At 54.2% G+C, this 18,138-nt stretch overlaps 3 protein-coding genes across 3 annotated transcripts; all 3 read right to left on the bottom strand.

The window, feature by feature from the left end:
- Positions 1-56: 56 nt before the first annotated feature.
- Coasy (Coenzyme A synthase) lies at positions 57-4,072 on the bottom strand. The gene is given in 11 exon segments (XM_005070158.4): positions 57-423; positions 511-657; positions 762-859; positions 1,030-1,114; positions 1,299-1,363; positions 1,446-1,635; positions 1,759-1,890; positions 2,095-2,130; positions 2,132-2,310; positions 2,937-3,647; positions 3,957-4,072. Coding segments are annotated over 10 exon segments (1,692 nt in total). The 5' UTR covers positions 3,634-3,647; positions 3,957-4,072; the 3' UTR covers positions 57-360.
- A 2,941-nt stretch (positions 4,073-7,013) lies between these two features.
- Hsd17b1 (hydroxysteroid 17-beta dehydrogenase 1) lies at positions 7,014-9,937 on the bottom strand. The gene is given in 7 exon segments (XM_005070159.4): positions 7,014-7,723; positions 7,726-7,912; positions 8,009-8,183; positions 8,541-8,634; positions 8,713-8,892; positions 9,016-9,183; positions 9,271-9,937. Coding segments are annotated over 7 exon segments (1,032 nt in total). The 5' UTR covers positions 9,368-9,937; the 3' UTR covers positions 7,014-7,592.
- A 132-nt stretch (positions 9,938-10,069) lies between these two features.
- On the bottom strand, positions 10,070-17,472 carry Naglu (N-acetyl-alpha-glucosaminidase). Its single transcript, XM_005070160.4, has 6 exons — positions 17,047-17,472; positions 16,146-16,293; positions 14,711-14,857; positions 14,443-14,528; positions 13,722-13,978; positions 10,070-11,487 (listed from the first exon to the last, which is right to left on the bottom strand). Exons 1-6 carry the CDS (start codon positions 17,421-17,423, stop codon positions 10,283-10,285), a joined length of 2,220 nt encoding a protein of 739 aa, XP_005070217.1. The 5' UTR covers positions 17,424-17,472; the 3' UTR covers positions 10,070-10,282.
- Positions 17,473-18,138: the final 666 nt, after the last annotated feature.

Raw genomic sequence — 18,138 nt, 5'->3', positions numbered from 1 at the left:
AAAACTCTAAGGATACCTGGAGGCACTGGAGCAGGAAGGAGAAACCACACAGGCAGTGCTTGTTAACATCTTTAATTCAGCTACCGGGTCGAGTGATTACCCATCAACAGTAGGCAGACATCACACATCCACTACTAAAAGGAGGACAGAACCCTAGGGGACCGCTTCCCCATTAACTACGTCCTCACTGCTGGCCAAATTCCAGCCTGCTAGGCAGACTTCCAGCTTCTCTCTGTGTCCTGCACAGCTTAGCCTGGGGCCCTTAGGCCTGCCATAGGGTGAAGATCGAGGCCCCCATTCCTCCTCACCACTGGATTTGTTAGTTCCAGGGGCCAGTTTGGCATCACAGAAAATCCATTTTCAGTTCTTGGTCTGGTGAGTCTTAGGGAGGCGTTTCTGTAGGAGAGTCCAGGCTTTTTCCACCTGTGGCCAGTGCAGAATGGCAGAAGAAATAGGGTCAGGGAGACAACCACTGGACCCTCACTCCCCACAACGTGCCCTTGCACCCACCTGGCGCTGTGTGACCTGCGGTTCCCACAAGGTGCTCAGAACCACGTGGCTCTGCTCCACCAGCTGCTGTCCACTCATCTGGCTCTGCAGCCGGCTCTGAGCAGCTGCTTCGCTCAATCCATCCCTCTCTACAATGCGTCGTACAGCCTGGTACGGATGACACACTCATCAGGAGGGATCCCAGCTCAGTCTGCTGGATCAGAACAGGAAACTGCAGTGGGTTCAGAAGGGGTGGAGTGGGGTCCAGATACCTCAGTCTCAGGGATGACAATGGTCCACACCTCGTGTACCATATTCTGCCAGCCGGCCTCCAGCAGCATAGCGGCATCAATTACACACACAGTCTTTCCTGTGGGGAAACCCTAGTCACTGCCAGAAGCACCATGCCACTTGCTACCTGTCAGCACAACAGACACAGTCCCTAGGTAGTGAATGGTCCGCCTGGGGCCAAAGCGGACCCCAAAGGGAGTCGCTGCTTAACTGTCCCACTCTGGCTGTTCCCGCTATCCTCCCACTCACCCTTAGTCACAGCCAAGTTCATTTCCTCTCGAGCCAGCTTTGCAATAACTGGCCACATAATATCTGTGAGGGTCTTCAGCTGCTTCTGGGGATGGGAACAGAGAATGTGGGCAGAGGTTAGCATCCCAGAGAAACACAGCAGCTTGGGAGGTGGGGGCTGGGAGCAGATGAGTAGAAACAGACTTCCTGTGCCAGCCTGGGAAGTCTGCTGCATCTGCCCTCGGACCTGGCAGCAGCTGGAGAGCCCCTGAAGAGGGGTGTGTGCTTACCTTGTTGCCAAACACGCGGCTGCCCAGGACCTTCCTGTTGATGGTGCCATCTTTATGGAGAATGTCTGGGTGACAGAGGAAGAAGGCTAAGCAAAGAGGCCAGGTCATCTTTCACCTCAGTGCACCTCCACCCTCCACAGTTAGTACCTGTTCCAAAGGCCTCCACCACAGGCTGGTAGGCGGGGCCTCCGGGAGCATAGGCCCGATGGCCCAGATGGTCACTGTCAATGATGTATGCTCCCAGGTTCTTCAGCCGCTGAGCTACTGAGCTTTTCCCAGAGCCGCTGATGCCCGTCAGCCCAAGCACATAGAGCCCCGATGGGAGCTCCGGCCTCTTCTGGAGACAGTTAAATGGAAACCTCAGTTCCTGAGGAGTGCAGGCTCATTTCCAATGGCAGGCCTGTTTCTCTCCTCTAGCGTTTCCAGCACGCGCAGTGGATGAGGAGGAAGGGAGGCTTACATTTGGAGGCTGAAGTAGGTTTCCCAGAACCCGCTGACGGAAGCTGGAGGAGCTGACCTTGTCCTCTTCGTTTTCACCGTGACTCTGGTCCTTCAGCAGCTGTATCTGGTATAAGGCAAGTTCGTCCTTGCCCTGAGGTAAGGGGAGTAGGAGAAAGGATGAATCTGGGGCCCCAATCTGCCCTCTACTTACCTACCCCTCTCCTCCTCCAACTCACAGGCAAGTTCCTTCTGGCTTCCTCCACCCCAAGCCCTCCCTTCCCCACCCTGGGGCCACAGTACTTCCAACAGGCCCCCCCCCCTCCCATTTCCTCTGCCAGTCTCCTTCAGGGGTTACATTCTCAAGGCGGAAGCGGTTGACGGCCATCCCCCCCACGGTAGGTCTCCTCGCTGACCACCAGGAACTCCAAGGTGGGGTCAGACCCAGCAGGCCCATAGGGGTCCAGCAGGGGGACGATATCAAAAGTCAGGGAGGGCTTGACGTCCACCAGGAACTCACTCAGATGGTCCACACGCTCTCCGTAAGGCTGGAGCAGCTCAGGGAGCAACTTGCCTGGAGGAGGAGCCAAGAACAACAGTGAGACCTTTCCACAGGCCTGTTTGGGAAACAATGTCCCTGGGTGCTGAATCTCCCCAGACAGTGGCAGCGAGAGAGAGGGTGAAACTGGAACCATTTGTGGGGGAGGGGAACAAAGGGGAGGAAAGAAAAAGCAGCACAGACACTTCGAGAAAACAAGCCACCAAGTAATGGTCTATAGAGCAGTACCGACCAGCAGGTATCAGCTAGGTGGATAAGTCCAAGAACTACCCATTCTTGGAGTCCCCTCACTGTCCATGGCAGTACTGGGTCACCCAAACTGATCTCCTATCCATTTATTCTCAGTGTTTCAAACTCAGAGTTGATCACTTGGAAAAGCACAAAGTGCAAACTCCTTGGTTCCCATGGCAGGGGTAGGAGGTGGGGTGGGGTGTTGTTCTGACTTCAGTAAAGGTGACTGAACCACACCCTAAGGATACTACATGTATTCATCTAACAGAGGTCCCACAGCAATAACAGGCATTGTGGCACTTCGGAGGGGTGAGAAGTGGCCCTGCCCTTCCTTGGTCTTGGCATTGTGGGAGCCGAGGAAACTTAGTGGGTGTGCTCCGTTGCCCTAACCCAGGGTCCCTGTCACTCACTCTTCAACAGATCTTTGTCTGCTACTCCCACCACAAGCTGCTCCTGGGCCAGCACACACGCAACACTGAGCAACACTTTGTGGGCATTGTGCAAGCGGTCAAAAGTGCCACCCACGGCCCCACGGTGGTGACCACGCACAGGCTGCTTCGGAGATCTGGCAACTGGGGAAGCTGGCCTTATGGTGGAGGGTAAGGGGGCATGCAGGGGCTCCACAGGCAGCTCTCCAGTTCCATAATCCGGGTACAGCAAGACAGAAGACAACTGTGGACAGCAGCTGTAACAGCTGGTGGCATAGCGCTCGAGCTGTTGCTTAACGGGGTTGTACTGGCTCCCGTCCAGGGTCTGGAAGTCCGTCAAAACTACTTCTGGAGGGTGGGCCAAATTCTGGACTGAGGTCAGTACAGGGAGGAAAGTGCTCTTGGTTTGGATATTGGTCAGTAAAATTCTGACGTCCAGTTGTCTGTGCAGGTCGGCACCGCTGTAGAGGAGAGTGATGAAATCCAGAACTTCAAAGGTGGCCTGCACAGGGCTGGCCTGGGGCTGAGCGGGGCCCCCCAACTCCATGCCCGGTTGCAGGTGCACATAGAGAGTGTGATTGACCAGACGGGCCGCCGAAGTCAGGATGGGGGGCAGGCGTGGGGCCAGGGTGGCCAGCGGCGTTGTCAGCACCAGGAGGCCAGAGCGGAATACGGCCATGCTGCCGCCCAGGCCTGCAGACAGTCAGAGAGACGAAGCGAGAGTGACTAGGCGGGCTGAGGCCGAGGCCTGCAGGGGAGCTCGGACGCAGGAGGAGGGACCTGGAGCAGGACAGGGGACCGTTCGCCGAGAGAAACCGGAATCCTGGCAGGGGGAACCGGCCGGGAATCCCTGAGGCATGGGAGCTGGAGCTTCAGGAATCCTAGCCCCTCTGGCTAAACAGAAGCGACATTTGGGAAGACTCGAAGGCGGGGACTAGAGGGGACGCTCTGGCTCGAGTCGCTTCTCTACTCACTCAGTTCTTGGATTCTGTTTCTACTTACACCGCCGCGGAGGCGTCCTAGGTTGCGGCCCGGAAGCACTACCCTCAGACCGCACAGCACGGAGCTACGGGAACTCGGAGGAGTCAAACCGTGCAACGCCGAGATTACAGCAGAATTCTCGAGAAGACCTCCTGGGCGGGGTGGGGCGGGGCGGGGCGGGGCGGGGCGGGGCTGAGCGCAGAGGCTTCGGGGTTGCGTGAAACCCTGGCACCAGATTCTCTTAGACTGTCAGGAAGTGGGCAGGGCGGGTTGCAAATTCCATTTCCCGGATTCCTGTTGGCCTTTGCTTCCCCTGGTTTGCTTGGAGACAGTGACGAAGCCAGGACCCATCCCGGCCTTCTTAATGCCAGAGACAGGGACAGTGGAATCACGTTACTGTGCTTGCTCAGGGCCAGCGTTCCCAGCTACTAAACAGCTCTACCACATCTCCATTCCACACGAGGGAAATTGGGCTTCCGAGTCTTTTGAAACACCTAGGGACAGGTCTCGTGCCTTCCGTAGGACACTCTGGTTTGCAAGGACTGGCAAGTGGGAGAACTCAGCGTGTTAGATCAGTAACTCTGCGGGGATCCTAGGAGTGAGGATTCCCGACGATGTTAATGAGGGCCAGAAAGTCAATGAGTGTTGGAAAGTCGATTTTGGTAGTCGAGGGTGTGGAGGGGAAGCCAGATAGCCATCAGAAAGCATCTCAGGTAAACTATCCACGGAGATCGCAAAAAGGAAAGCAACTCAGCCTCAAGATTGCTGAAAAGAGCCGAGCGTTGATATGCGAGCCCAACTTTGAGCCCAAGAAGGATCGCTGCAAGTTTGAAATCAACCTGAGTTAACAAAGCAAGTCCAGGGACCAGACAGATGCAGACAGACCGGAGAGGAGACCCGTAATGTGCCGTGGTCCGGAAATCTGGCCTTGTAATTGTTAAGGAATCAAGCATCTTGCAGGAGACATTTCAAATTGGATTTTAGAGAGGAGTTTAAAGGAGTCAAAGCAAAGGTTGGGGAGATAGGTGTTAGTCTTACATTTGGCACAGTTACATTTTGTTTGTTTGCTTGTTTTGAGACAGAATCTCACTATGTAGCCTACACGGTGTTGCTTTTATTAAGTGTCTATTTAGTTCACTGCCCTTAAGTATAAGGGTATAACAGAAAAAAAAGTTCACTGAAGTGGATTCGTGTATGACGTGTGACGAGATAAATAATAAACCTAGAATGCATCTGGTGCTGACCAGACAATAGCAGACTAAAACAGAGGAAAAGAACTATACTGGAGACTAACTATAGCAGACTAAAACAGAGGAAAAGAACTATACTGGAGAGAAGGAAGACTTTTTTAGGCAGGGTGGCTCAGGGAAATAGCAAAGAACTGATGAAGAAAATACCATAAGAGATCAGGAGAAATGAACCAGTTAAAAGATGGCAAATTTCTAGCCCGGCAGTGGTGGCACACACCTTTAATTCCAGTACTCTGGAGGCAGAGGCAGGTGGGTCTGAGTTCGAGGCCAGCCTGGTCTTCAGAGTGAGTTCCAGGACAGCCATGGCTACACAGAAAGGCGAGTCTCGATGTAAGTATTAAGGAGGCCAGGAGAGCACAAGTGTGCACAGATGAAGGTGACAAAGGGCGCAGGGATGGGAAGATGGCCCATGGGTAAAGCCCAGAGTACCCGGGGTCAGATCCCCAGGGTAAAGCCCAGAGTACCCGGGGTCAGATCCCCAGGGTAAAGCCCAGAGTACTCGGGGTCAGATCCCCAGGTGCACACAAAAGCATTGTCCTTACGTCCTCCTGTAATGCCAGCACTGGGGACCCTTGAGGAAAAGCTGCTAGTCTAGACAAGCTGGAATCATGAGCTCTGGGTCCAGTGAGACCCTGCACCAATAAATAAAGACTCCTGACTTCAACTGTGGACCTCCACACATGCACACATATATCTGCACACACCTGCCCACATACATGGGAACATAGACACACACACAAGCAAAAAGTGAAAAAGAAAAAAAAGATGCAGGAATATCACAGGAAGTCTTGCAAACTTAGGGTAGAACACTAGGTCTTACTGAGATGCAGGTGGCAGAAAGTATCTTCCACCCTCAAACTCTGAGGGATCAAGTCTGTCCACTGAGCTATACTCCCAGCCCAGGTCAGGGTGTGTTAAGGAGATACAATTAGGCCTTTGTTTGTTTGTTTTAAAGTCAGGGTTTTAATATGTAGCACTGGCTGGTTTGGAACTTATGATATAGACCAGGCTGGCCTCCAACTCACAGAGATTGGTCAGACTCTGGCTCCCAGCATGTGTGGTGTGTGTTTTGGCTTCTCTTTTGGATTCCCTTGTATTCCATGTTGGTCTTCAACTTACTATGCAGTAGAGGGGTGATCTTGAATTTCTTTTTTCTTTCTTTCTTTCAATTTCTGATCCTCTTGCCTTTACCTCTCAGATTCTGAAACTACGGAATACTACCTACCAGGTGTTTTTAATTATTATTACTATTATGCTATAGGTGTTTTACCTGTATGTATGTCTGCGTACTACATGCATGGCTGGTGGCAACTGGGGCCAGAAGAGGGCACCGGATTCCCCGGAATTGGAGTTAAGGGCAGTTGGGAGTCACCATGTGGGTTTCCAGGAACTGAACCCAGGCTATGCCCGCTCCACAGCAGCCAGTGCTCCTAACCACTGAGCTATCTCTCCGCCTCCCTCTCCTTGAGGCTCTCCAGCAGGTCAGACTGGTGAGTCCTCTTGACTCCACCTGTAGAATACTGGCATGAGAGGCGATGCCTTTTGTACACATGGCTCTCCGGATGCACTTAAAGAGGTCACACTGGGAAGTCAAGCCTAGTGGCTCAGGTCTATATCCCCAGCGCTTGGGAGGATCAGAAATTTCAAAAGTCGGGCTGGAGAGATGGCTCAGAGGTTAAGAGCACTGACTGCTCTTCCAGAGGTCCTGAGTTCAATTCCCAGCAACCACATGGTGGCTCACAACCATCTACAATTCAATCTGGTGCCCTCTTCTGGCATGTAGGCAGAACACTGTATATGTGATAAATAAATAAATCTTTAAAAAAAAGAAATTTCAAAAGTCATTCTCAGCTACATAGCAGGTTCAAAGCCAGTCTGGGTTACATAAGACACTGATTCAACCATGACTGCGCTGATCCCAATTAAAACCTTCCCCAACTTGCAGGCTCATCCATTAGAGCATTTCCAGTTCAAACCCAAAGAATGAGTCCAATCCTTGAAGTCCATGGTGGGAGAGAGAACTAAGTTGTTGCCTGCCCCCTGCCCTCTGTGCCATGGCTGAATGTGTCCCCCTCCACAGAAGAAGAAGGAGGAGGAGGAGGAGGAGGAGGAGGAGGAGGAGGAGGAGGAGGAGGAGGAGGAGGAGGAGGAGAAGAAGAAGAAGAAGAAGAAGAAGAAGAAGAAGAAGAAGAAGAAGAAGAAGAAGAAGAAGAAGAAGAAGACAACTTAACCTAGCGCCTCTAGCTATACGTATTAGCCCTTAATCTTGACCACAGGCTTTTGATTCCAATGCTCAGGAAGCAGAGGCAGGGAGATCTGCATGAGTTAAGAAACCAGCCAAGGCTACATAGTGAATCCCTGTCAAAAACAAAACAAATTCTAAAATAAGGAAAAAGGAGACCCTGGCTTAGTTCTTTTGCTGGTAACATGGTTTATCCTGACCCAGTTTATCCGATGCAGGCCAGTACAATTCAGATGTCACGCCAGGGGTCGCGCACCCGGGGAGGCAAAAGAGGGAGCTGGAGGCTGTGTCCGGGTTCCTGGAACTCCAGCTCCAGCCTCCGCACCCTCCTGCGCCTGCAGGCCAGCGAAGGCTTCCTGGTGCATGGTGGCGACATAGCTGCTACCGCTGGGATCCTCTGTGCGCATTCGGGCCAGCGGCAGGAAGCGGTCGGTGGAGAAGTAGCGCAGGGCTGGCTGTGGGGCTCGCAGTGCCGTCAGGAAGAGCTGCGGAGAGGAGCATCGCCGTTTGTGGGGAAGCCACTGGGAGTGCACCGCTGTAACCCACCCTGATACTGCGCCCTAAGGCGCCATTGCACCCACCTCCGTCACCTCCTCTGGGTCCTGCGCCTCGCTCAGAGCTTGCTCATAGCCACGCAGGTAGTGCGCGAAGAGGTGGCGGGTCTGGGCATCTGCACGCTCCAGAGCCCCGCCCGGGCCACCCTCTAGCTTCTCATGGAAGGCGGTGTGCACTGCCCCGCACTCGATGAGGCTCACGCTGTGGGGTAAGGGTGGGGCAACAGCGGTACCTGGTTGGTGGCGGTGACCACAAGGCTGGCCCTAGCTTCACTTAGGGAGGACACTGAGAGGGGCTGAGTCCAGGTGGCAGATGCTAGCAGAGCCAGATGCTGCTAGAGAAAGGCTCCCATGTTCATCTGGGGTCTAGTCACCTGCTCGCTGTTTACCCATCCTAGTATGCCTTAAGAGCTAGGATGGCTTGTGAAGTGAGATAACCTGTGCCACGCTCACAACGTGAGCTGCAGAAGGAGACCCAGAGGCATTGCTCTTGAGTGTCTCCAAGATCTGGTGCTGGGGTTCCCAAGTTTCGAAAGGTTCTGGAAGACTGGTGACTCACTGGACTCCAAAGGGTGGCAGCAGGATCGCTAGACTCTCGCACAAACCTTCGAGCGCGAACTTGCTAGCACAATAGACTTCGTGGAATGGCAGCCCTAGGAGGGGAGACAAGGTTGCTGAGGCCCTGGCGCTCCTCGCCTGCTCTGCACCCCTTACTTCGCTCTTTTGCTCACCCATCAAACCTCCTACACTCGCAGTCACTAGCACACGCCCGGAGTGGCGCCTTTTCATGTCTGGCAGAAAGGCCTGCAGCATCCGAACCGTCCCGACCACATTCACATCCAGCACAGCGCCAACCGCATCCAGTTCATGCGCCTCCAGCGGCCCAAACAGGCCCCGGCCAGCATTACACACTGCAGGGAGAGAGAACAGACTCTGCTCACGCACTGCTCTCTCCCCGCTTGTCCTCCCATGTTTCCTGACTTCCCGGTTTGGTTGGACACTGGGTAGTAAAGACGTGTTTCAGGTAGGCTCACCCAGCACATCCACACGACCCTCGGTCACACATGCCTGGGCAGCGGCCACGGATTCTGAATCCCTGACATCCAATTCCAATGTCTCCAGGGAGCCAGGCGGGCATCCTCGAGCCCGGGCTGCCTCCAACAGGGGTCCCTGTGCCTTCAGGTCCCTCAGTGTGGCATACACTAAAATGTGGGAGGGGATAAATGACTCATTACCCTGCTTACCTGTAGGGGCTCGTCCCTGGGCTCCATGCCTGTCCCCTCCTGTACCTTTGAAGTTTTGGGACCGGTCAGAAGCCAGACGAACAGCCAAGTGCAGGCCGATTCCGGAGGAGCAGCCGGTTATGAGCACTACTGTGCGGTCCATGACCTCAGTTCAGAGCATGAAGGGTCCTAGTGGCAGGCTGGGGCTGGGTATCTGCGCGGCTCTGCTCCTGCCCCCAGTGCCCACCCCTTGTTGTGTCTGCTGGCAATCTCAAGGCTGAGCCAGGTCCCTGACAGGCTCTCCCCACCCTGCTGTGGGTCAAAGCAGAGAAAAGGACATTGGTTGTGATACCAAACTGCCTTAGTTGGTCAGGGCATGGGGGGAGGGCGGCTCTCCAAGCAGCAGCTAGGTGCTCAGGTGCAAACTGAGCAATGCTAGGGATCTGGCCACAGGGACAGTACTTGCTTCTGAGAAAGGGTCTCACCAAGTAGACCAGGCTGGCCTCACACTCAGGTTCGCCTGCCTTTTGCCTCATGAGTGGCAGGATTAAAGGCATGTGTGCCATGATGGTTCTTGGAGACAGGCTATCTCATACCCAAGGCTGCCTTCAAATTCATAATATAACTGAGGTTGGCCTTGAATCCTCCTGCCTCTACCATTTCAGGGCTGTATTCCAGGCGTGTACCACCGTATTCCGAAGGGATGGTTATGGTTACCAGCTTGCTACTGTATACCTTCTAAAGTCGGGGACCAATGTTAAGACGGGGAAACTGCAGTGAGGGCTGGGAAGAAACGTCTCCACACCAGGGTCCGCATGTACACCCAAACCCTTCCCAGACATCCCAGAAGTATATAGTACTTCAGTTTAATAGAGCCAGGTAGATTGAGAGGTTTATTGCTAACAGAAAACAGTACTTTAACCCTGAGATCTGGGTGGAGGAAGAGAGCAGCTCATTTCCCTCCGAGTCACTGTGTCACTCACTGGCTGACACTGGCTCCTTCCCCAGGGGTAGGGACCATCCTGTGCTTTTTCAGGTTTGAAGACCTGTTCCAGCAGGTCCCCGGATGACTGATCTGTCACCAAGAGCCTGCCTGGGGGCGATATTTGAGGAAGATCTTCTTGGCTAGGTCCACAGTGTCCCCTTGGGGCTGACTAGGATACCTCTTCTTGTTGATGACAAAGGCCTGCTCCAGTGGGAAAACATTCTTCTCAAACTCGTGCTGTTCGAAGGGGATACCCCTGGCTAGGCTGTGAGTCAGCGTCTCCATGAAGAGACCCCAGCGGGGCTGGTAGTAATTAGACACCAGTCCTGCCAGCTGCTTATTGGCATAGTCCAGAATGTTACCCCCAGGCCCCCACAGGGTCAGCTGGTAGCGACTGTTCTGTTCATAAAACTGGGCCTCGGCTTCACTCACAGCCACTGCCCGGGCCTGATCCAACCAGGTGCCCAGCAAGAAGCGGCTGTCGCTGGCCAGCAGCTCATCTAGAGCAGGCAGGAGCTTATAGGCCAGAAGGCCTCCAGCCCTGAGCAGGAGATCAAGCTCCTTCTTCAGGAAGGCGGTCCTTGCCTCCTCATAACACAAACTGACCAACTCCTGCACTGCTTGGCGGGTGACATCCAGCAGGTCATAGCGGAAGGCAGCGCTGACAGTCAGGTTTGGAGCAGCTGTCAACAGCAGTCGCCAAGCCTCAAACACATCTGACCGGTTGTACCAGATGGTGGTACTTATCTGTAGGGAAGGCCGCTTGACCAGCGGGCTCCGGTTGTGTCCACTGCACATTTCCCCAGAGCAGTTGTAGACACTCCTGAGCAGCAGTCTCCAGGCTGCCTCTGCCTCCGGTTGGGAGATCCCGTATCGGCGGCTGGCAAAGCTGCTCACCCAGGCCGCCAAATCCGGCACAGGGTCCTTGCGCCAGCCCAGCTCAGCCATGAGGGCATAGACCACTTCATTCTGGCCGATGCCCTCAGGGACTATGCCAGTGCCGACCATGGTGGAGTTGGGGAAGAGGCGGGCTGCCCTGGGGCCTTGGTTCACAGCCTCCAGGGTTCCAAACAGACCGTGGTTGCCCCCAAAGTTGTGAAGCATGCACCAGATGAAGGGCTGGCCATGGAAGGAGGCTGTGTATATGTAAACGGGCCGGCTCTCAGCAAACAGGTCCAGAACCAGGAGACGACCACGAGGCACAGCTTCCAGCACAGCCTTGACCTGAGCAGGGCCCCAGAACTGAGGCTGGTGCTGGAAAAGCCAGCCTTGGAGCAGCCACACAGCATCAGGGTCCACTGCAGTGGGGGCGGGGACAAGGAGGAGAGACGGTGAGAGAAGGGCTGATGTAAGCCCTGTCCTGCCCACGAGGAAACAAGCGATTATCACCAGCCACATCGCCCCCATGAATGACCCCCTGCGTCCTGCCATCACTGGGACCCCCCTCCCCATCCCACCTCCTCCAGGACAGTACTGATCCAGCTTCTTGGACATCAGAGCTACCCAGAAAGCTTAAGACATGGATGGGTGCCTGGGCCCCAAATTCTGGGCCTCCTCAATCAGGAGACCCAGGCTTTGGGCCTGAGAATCCTCATATTCGGGCAGTATTTGGGTTTAGATAGCATTTGAGTGTGTTTTCCCATGGGTTCATGATTAAAAGATTAGAATTTTACACCTAATCTCCACTGTGACATAAAATGTGGAGACGCCTGTCTATGACATGGCCCGGCTAGCAAAGCTTCTTAGTGCTAACCCTGGCACCCAGGGCTCCATCCACGAGCCCACATGGTGGAAGGAAAGAACAGAATCCTATAAGCTGTCCTGCGTCTTTCATGTGTGCACCTTGGGTGGAACACCTACACACACACAAATAGATGTCACACCCCCACGCCCACCCCCAGACAGGTGTAACAGCTCTGGCTGTCCTGGCGCTCATTCTGTAGACCAGGCTGGCCTTGAATTTAGAGATCCACCTGCCTCTGCCTCCTGAGTACTGGGATTAAAGATGTGTACCACCACTGTCCTGGCTGTAACTTTTCAACTAAGAAAAAAATTAAGGGGCTGGGTTCAGTGGTGCATGCCTTTAATCCCAGTACTTGGGAGAGGCAGGCAGATCTCTGTGAGTTCAAGGCCAGCCTAGTCTACAACGCAAGTTCTAGGACAGCCAGGGCTGTTACACAGGGAAGCCCTGCCTTGAAACCACCCCCACCCCGCAAAAAAGAAAGAAAGGTAGACTCTAAAAGTGAAGCTTGGGCCTCTGGTTTTAGATTATACTTGGAAAGTGCTGCTCAGGGAAGCATAAACAACTGTGTCCCTTTCAGGATGACAGAGCACCCCTTAGAGGGCTCTCCCTCATTTGGGCCCCTCCTCTTCTCTAAACGGTAGGAAGGAGTCTTGGCCTCATATCTGTTGGACAGGATGGATGTGTAACCTCTGGCCTTTGTGACCCATTTCAACAACGAGGTGGACACCAAGTTAATTTCTGTTGTTTTGTTTTGAGGCAGGGTCTTTCTACATCACCGCGGCTGTCCTGGAACTCCCTGTGTTGACCAGGTTGACCTCAACTCACAGAGATCTACCTGCCTTTGCTTCCTGAATACTAAAATTAAAGGCATGCACCTGTTCCAAATAAAATATTTATTATTGTTGTTGCTTGTGTGTGTGATGCATACGTGTGAATAAACATGTGGGAGTCACAGGACAACTTTGTGGAGTTGGTTCTGTCCTTCCATCTTTGTGTGGATTTCATGAATCAAACCCTGGTCTTTAGGTTTCAATGCCTTTACAAAACCAAGGCATCGAGCCGGGCGTTGGTGGTGCACACCTTTAATCCCAGCACTCGGGAGGCAGAGGCAGGCGGATCTCTGTGAGTTTGAGGCCAGCCTGGTCTACAAAGCGAGTTCCAGGACAGCCTCTAAAACAATACAGAGAAACCCTGCCTCAAAAAAAAAAAAAAAAACAAGACATCTTGCTGCCACCACCACCCCCTTCTGAAGTAGCTCAGGGTCTCAAGTAGCCCAGGTTAGCCTTGAACTCCTGATCCTCCTGCCTCTACCTCTCAAGCACTGTAATTACGGGCATATGCCATCTTGCCTGGCTTAAATGTTTATTTATTGTGAGACAGGGTTTCTCTGTGTTGCCCTGGCTGTCTTGGAACTCACTCTGTAGACCAGGCTGGCCTTGAACTTAGAGATCCACATGTCTTTGCCTTCCAAGTGCTGGGATTTAAGGCGTGTGCCACCACTGCCCAGCTTAACATCTTTCTAGTAGGTTGTGCTCAATGGCTTTTTCACAAGGTTAGGCACCCTGCTCTGTGAGCGAGTCCCACCACACAGATGAAGCAACAAACCCTGGGAGGGTAAGAGTGTGGCTCAGGTCATGGGTCACTGGCCAGTATCAGCCAGACCGCAGCACCCAGAGTGGAAAAGTGGGAGGGTACACGTGCACAATGACTTGGGCTGGAAAGGGTGGTGTCACCAGGGGCCCCCTCCCACCCATCCCCTCTCCCGATGTCTCGGGTTGACCACTGTACCTGCAACCATGGCCTCATAGACGGCTGCAGTGGCTGCGGTGAGGTAGGAGGGCTCCGAGGAGGGAGGCTGCATCTCGTTGAAGGTGTCAGCCCCATAGATGTGATCTGTGCCAAACTCTTTGGTCAGCTCTCGCAGGAAGAGGCTCCCAATGACGGGGAATACAGGATCTCCTGGAGCCAGAAGGAAGGAGCAGGAGTAGGAGCAATTGAAGTGTCCCCAGCTGTCCAACTGGGTGACATTGACCTGTGGGAACACCCTATGGGGAAAAAAAGGGCTCAGGGTCGCTGGAGTGGCGCCACGAGCAAGTCTAACATATCGGGCGACAGCCTGGAGACTCAAACGAAAGACAAGACGTCCAGCTGTTTGTGCTAAGTGAATGCGTGTTCGTGTGCGTGCGTGCGTGCGTGCATGCGTGCGTGTGTGTGTGTGTGTGTGTGTGTGTGTGTGTGTATTTCTCTATGTAGTTCAGGCTGGCCTGGAACTGGTGTCCTCACCTCAGTCTCCCAAATACAAAGACCAGAAGAGTGTTCCATCACACCCAGCAATGACTTCATTTTACAAGCAAGAATACTGAATCACAGACATCAAATAATCCAGACAGTGGCTGATGGCAGGACCAGAAGTCAAAGTCAAGTGACACCAACATCCAGAGTTTCGGTGCTCGCATCACGCCTTTCAGGACAAACCCTTTCCCTTTGAGTTGAGTAAGGAGAGCCTCACCTGATGATGGCCTTGGGGACATGCCCTGCAAAGGCAGGCAGCACTGGGATCATGCCAAAGGAGCGCATCCGGTCCACGATCCGATGCTGGGGGGTGGGGGGGGAGCGACAGAGGTCAATGTGACTGGACCTCTGCTGTCGAGGCCCTTGCTTATTCAGAGAGGGAAGTTTCCTGTGGACCAGTTAAGAGCCCGAGGCTAGCTAAGAACCACATCCCCGGACCTGAGGCTACTCAGCACCCATTCTGCCTTTCCTTCTCCGCTCTTTACCTGCAGGTAGAGTTGCTTGAGGTGCCAGGAATGGGGCAGGGGGCCACCCCAGGTGTGCAGGTTACCCAGGCGCTCCCAGGCCAGGAAGGCAGGACCGGTGAAGTACTCATCAATCTCTGACTGGATCAAGCCCAAGGCCAGGTACACCTGGAGGAGAGGAAGAGCCCACACCTATACACACGGCTCTCCTATACACTCGTTCATCCCTTCTCTGTGCGGGCTACTAAGACAGAACTGGAATCCAGCCTGGAGCTCACAGCCCAGGACTTGTAAGAAGAGTGCACGTGCCACCTTTGTGGGAAGGGTGTGGATGTGGGGCCCAAAGGGGCTTTCTTAGTGACCCAGGGAGGGTCTCTGCACCAGTTTGTTTGTTTGTGGTCAACTTTACTTTTGTCATCTGGGAAGAGGAAACCACAACTGTGAAAATGCCCCCATCAGATCGGCCTGCAGGTAAGTCTGTGGGGCATTTTTTGATACGCAAGGGCCAGTCTAGTATGGGTAGTGCCATCCCCAGGTAGGTGGTTTTGAGTGTATAAGAAAGCAAACTGAAGTGCCGGGCGTTGGCGGCGCACAGCTTTAATCCCAGCACTCGGGAGGCAGAGGCAGGCGGATCTCTGTGAGTTCCAATCCAACCTGGTCTACAGAGCGAGTTCCAGGACAGGTTCCAAAGCAACACAGAGAAACCCTGTCTCAAAAAAAACAAAACAAAAAAGAAAAGAAAGCAAACAGAGCAAGTCAATGTAATAAGTGTTCTTCCTCCGTGGCCTCTGCCCCCGTGGTTCCCACCTCCAGCTTCCTGCCCTGCTTGAGTTCCACCTGGTGTCCCTCAATGATGGCCTGTGATGGGGATGTGTAAGCCAAATGAAGTCTGTCCTTCCCAAGTTGTTTTGATCATGGTGTTTTATCATAGCAATAGGAAGCACACTAAGAGGGTCTTTAAAGAGCAAGCTTGGCCAAAGGGAGGAGAATGGCCGAGACTAATGAGGTAGAGGAGACTCGACCCTCACCCCCAACCATGGTCTCTCTAGGCTGGCTTCAGACTCACTATGTAGCTGAAGATGACCTTAAACTCCCCCCTCCCCATTTTTTTGGAGACAGAGTTTCTCTGTGTAGCCCTGGCTGTCCCTGAACTCGCTCTGTAGACCAGGCTAGTCTTGAACAGAGACCTGTCTGCCTCTGCCTCCTGAGCACTGGGATTAAAGGTATGAATCTTCACCCCCAGTACCTTGAATTTCTAATCCTCCTACCTCTCTCTACCTGAGTGCTGGGATTGCAGGCATGTGCTACCCTCTCCAGTCATTTCAGAGGACTGCTGGAGTCTCATCTACAGTAAGTACCCACATGGTTTGTCCCACCCGGGGGAAGCCTCAGTCTCCCTGGGCCAGTGGGTATGGGAGTCGGGCAGGAGAGTGTGAGGGGCCAGATTGGCACAAACCCGCTGCCAGATGGCCTCCTGGCCACTCCAAGCCAGTGCCAGGTTGATACCATTCAGCGCCATCCAGTCAATCTCTTGCTCCCAGCGAGCCCAGTCCCACCACACGAAGGAGTAGCTGTGTGTGCACACATTCTGGTAGTAGCGGTACCTGCAGGTAGGGGCACATTATTGGGGACACATGGAATGCGTCACTCACTGATCACCCTGGAACATCTCAGAGGCAGCCTGGCTCTGGAACACTACCCCCAGCACACACATACACACAGGATGGTGGGCAAAGGTCTCATAGTGGCTCATTCCAGATCCACCCCAGGTAAATCCCCCCCACAGGGTTGGAATTTCCCTCAGGGCTCCATAATCTAGTAGCTATTGTGGACACATAACTTCATTTCAACTCAATATGCCCAGACCCCCTATTGTGCATCGTGGGGGGGTGTCCTTGGATGTCAGTGACCTAAAGGCAAAATTGGTCTCTGTCCCGAAGTGGGTTCCCAGCTCCTACAATTTGATGGGGGAGACTGATGCGTGAACCCATCATGCCCATGCGGTGCAATGAAGGCCAGGGGCTTCAGTAAGGGTCGCTCCGCAGCACCTTCAGAGAGGTCAAAGAAGGGGCATGGAATGCATGGGTCCCGAGAATGCCTTTGAAATTCTACCATCACGTGCAGATTCTCAATCAGCAGCGCGGCGGGCGTCAGTATTTGTAGCTGGGGCTCAGAAGCTAAGTGGCTTTGCTGAAAAACACCCATCTCTGGATGGGAGCTAAGATTTGAAGGCCCAGTGGCGGGACCCCAGAGCTGCACTTCCTTCTCGTTCTTCCAGGCGTCCGTAGCTGTGGCTGGGTCTCACCAACGGAGAGTGCCCCAAGGCCACAGCCAGGCGGGACCAACAGCGTCAATACCTGTTGGGCGTGGCCTCGGTCAACTCCTCGTGCAGGGCGGGTAGCGGCCGCGGCAGGTGCAGCTGAGAGCCGGACCAGGCCACCTGGCAGCCGCAGAAGTCGCGCAGGTAGCGGTACAGTCCCGCGGCAGCTGCCACGCCCGTGGAGCCGCGCACACGCACCGGCACCCCGCCACCGCCGCTCAGGCTGTAGGTGTCCAGACCCGACTCGGCCGCCAGCTCGCGCTCTACAGACACCAAGAAATCGGCCGCCGGCCCGGATCCCAGCAGCCGGACCACCAGCTCCTGTACGGCCTCTGTCTCCCGAGCCTCGTTGCCCACCGAGCCCCTGGCCAGGAGTAGGAACCCCAAAGCCACGGCCAGGACCGCGGCTTCCATGATGCCAACCCTGCGGTGGATGGCTCCCAACCAATACCGAGCTCAGGGCCAGGGGAGGGGCTGCCCGCATCCAATCGGCTGTGGCCTTTGGGCCACGTGGACTGAAGGTTGGGCTCCAGCTACCCGCCTGGAGACTTCGTTTCCGGACACAGACCCTCTGCGTCTGCTGACCGCGCGCCTGTTTGTGGGGCGCGTGACCCCTTTGAACATCCGCGGCCAGATGAGACGCTGCGCATGCCCCAGCCCTTTCTTCTGCAAGTCGCTTCCCTTTCATCCAGCCAGCCACACTCTTTTAAGAGACGAGGACTGAAGCCAGCCAAGGGCCCTACCACTAAGTTCTATCTCCAACCCCTCCTCTCATAACTATGCATTTGGATTTTATTTCGTATCAGACACTGCCACTGCTACTGTTTGTTGTACGGGTGGAGGGTGGTCCTAGCTTTCATTTGTGACCAGAGACCTGGAAACCAAATAAGGATTTCCCTGGGTGAGGGGATAGGTCCGTGGGTAAAGCACTTGCACCTGAGGACCTGCGTTCGAATCCGCAGGACCCACATAAAGCTGGCCCAGCAGGAGTCTCCAATCCCAGTGCTGGGTGAGATGAAAGATGGAGACAGCTGGCCCGGTGTACAAAGTGACAAAAACGAAAGTAACACCCGAGACTCTCCTTTATTGACACAAAAACACAACTCTCACTTCCAAAGGACCGAACATG

The sequence above is a fragment of the Mesocricetus auratus genome, unplaced genomic scaffold (assembly GCF_017639785.1).
Source record: "Mesocricetus auratus isolate SY011 unplaced genomic scaffold, BCM_Maur_2.0 Super-Scaffold_100007, whole genome shotgun sequence".
Classification (NCBI taxonomy): Eukaryota; Metazoa; Chordata; class Mammalia; order Rodentia; family Cricetidae; genus Mesocricetus; species Mesocricetus auratus.
Note: the sequence above shows the minus strand (reverse complement) of the source record. Positions and strands in the feature narration are given on the sequence as shown.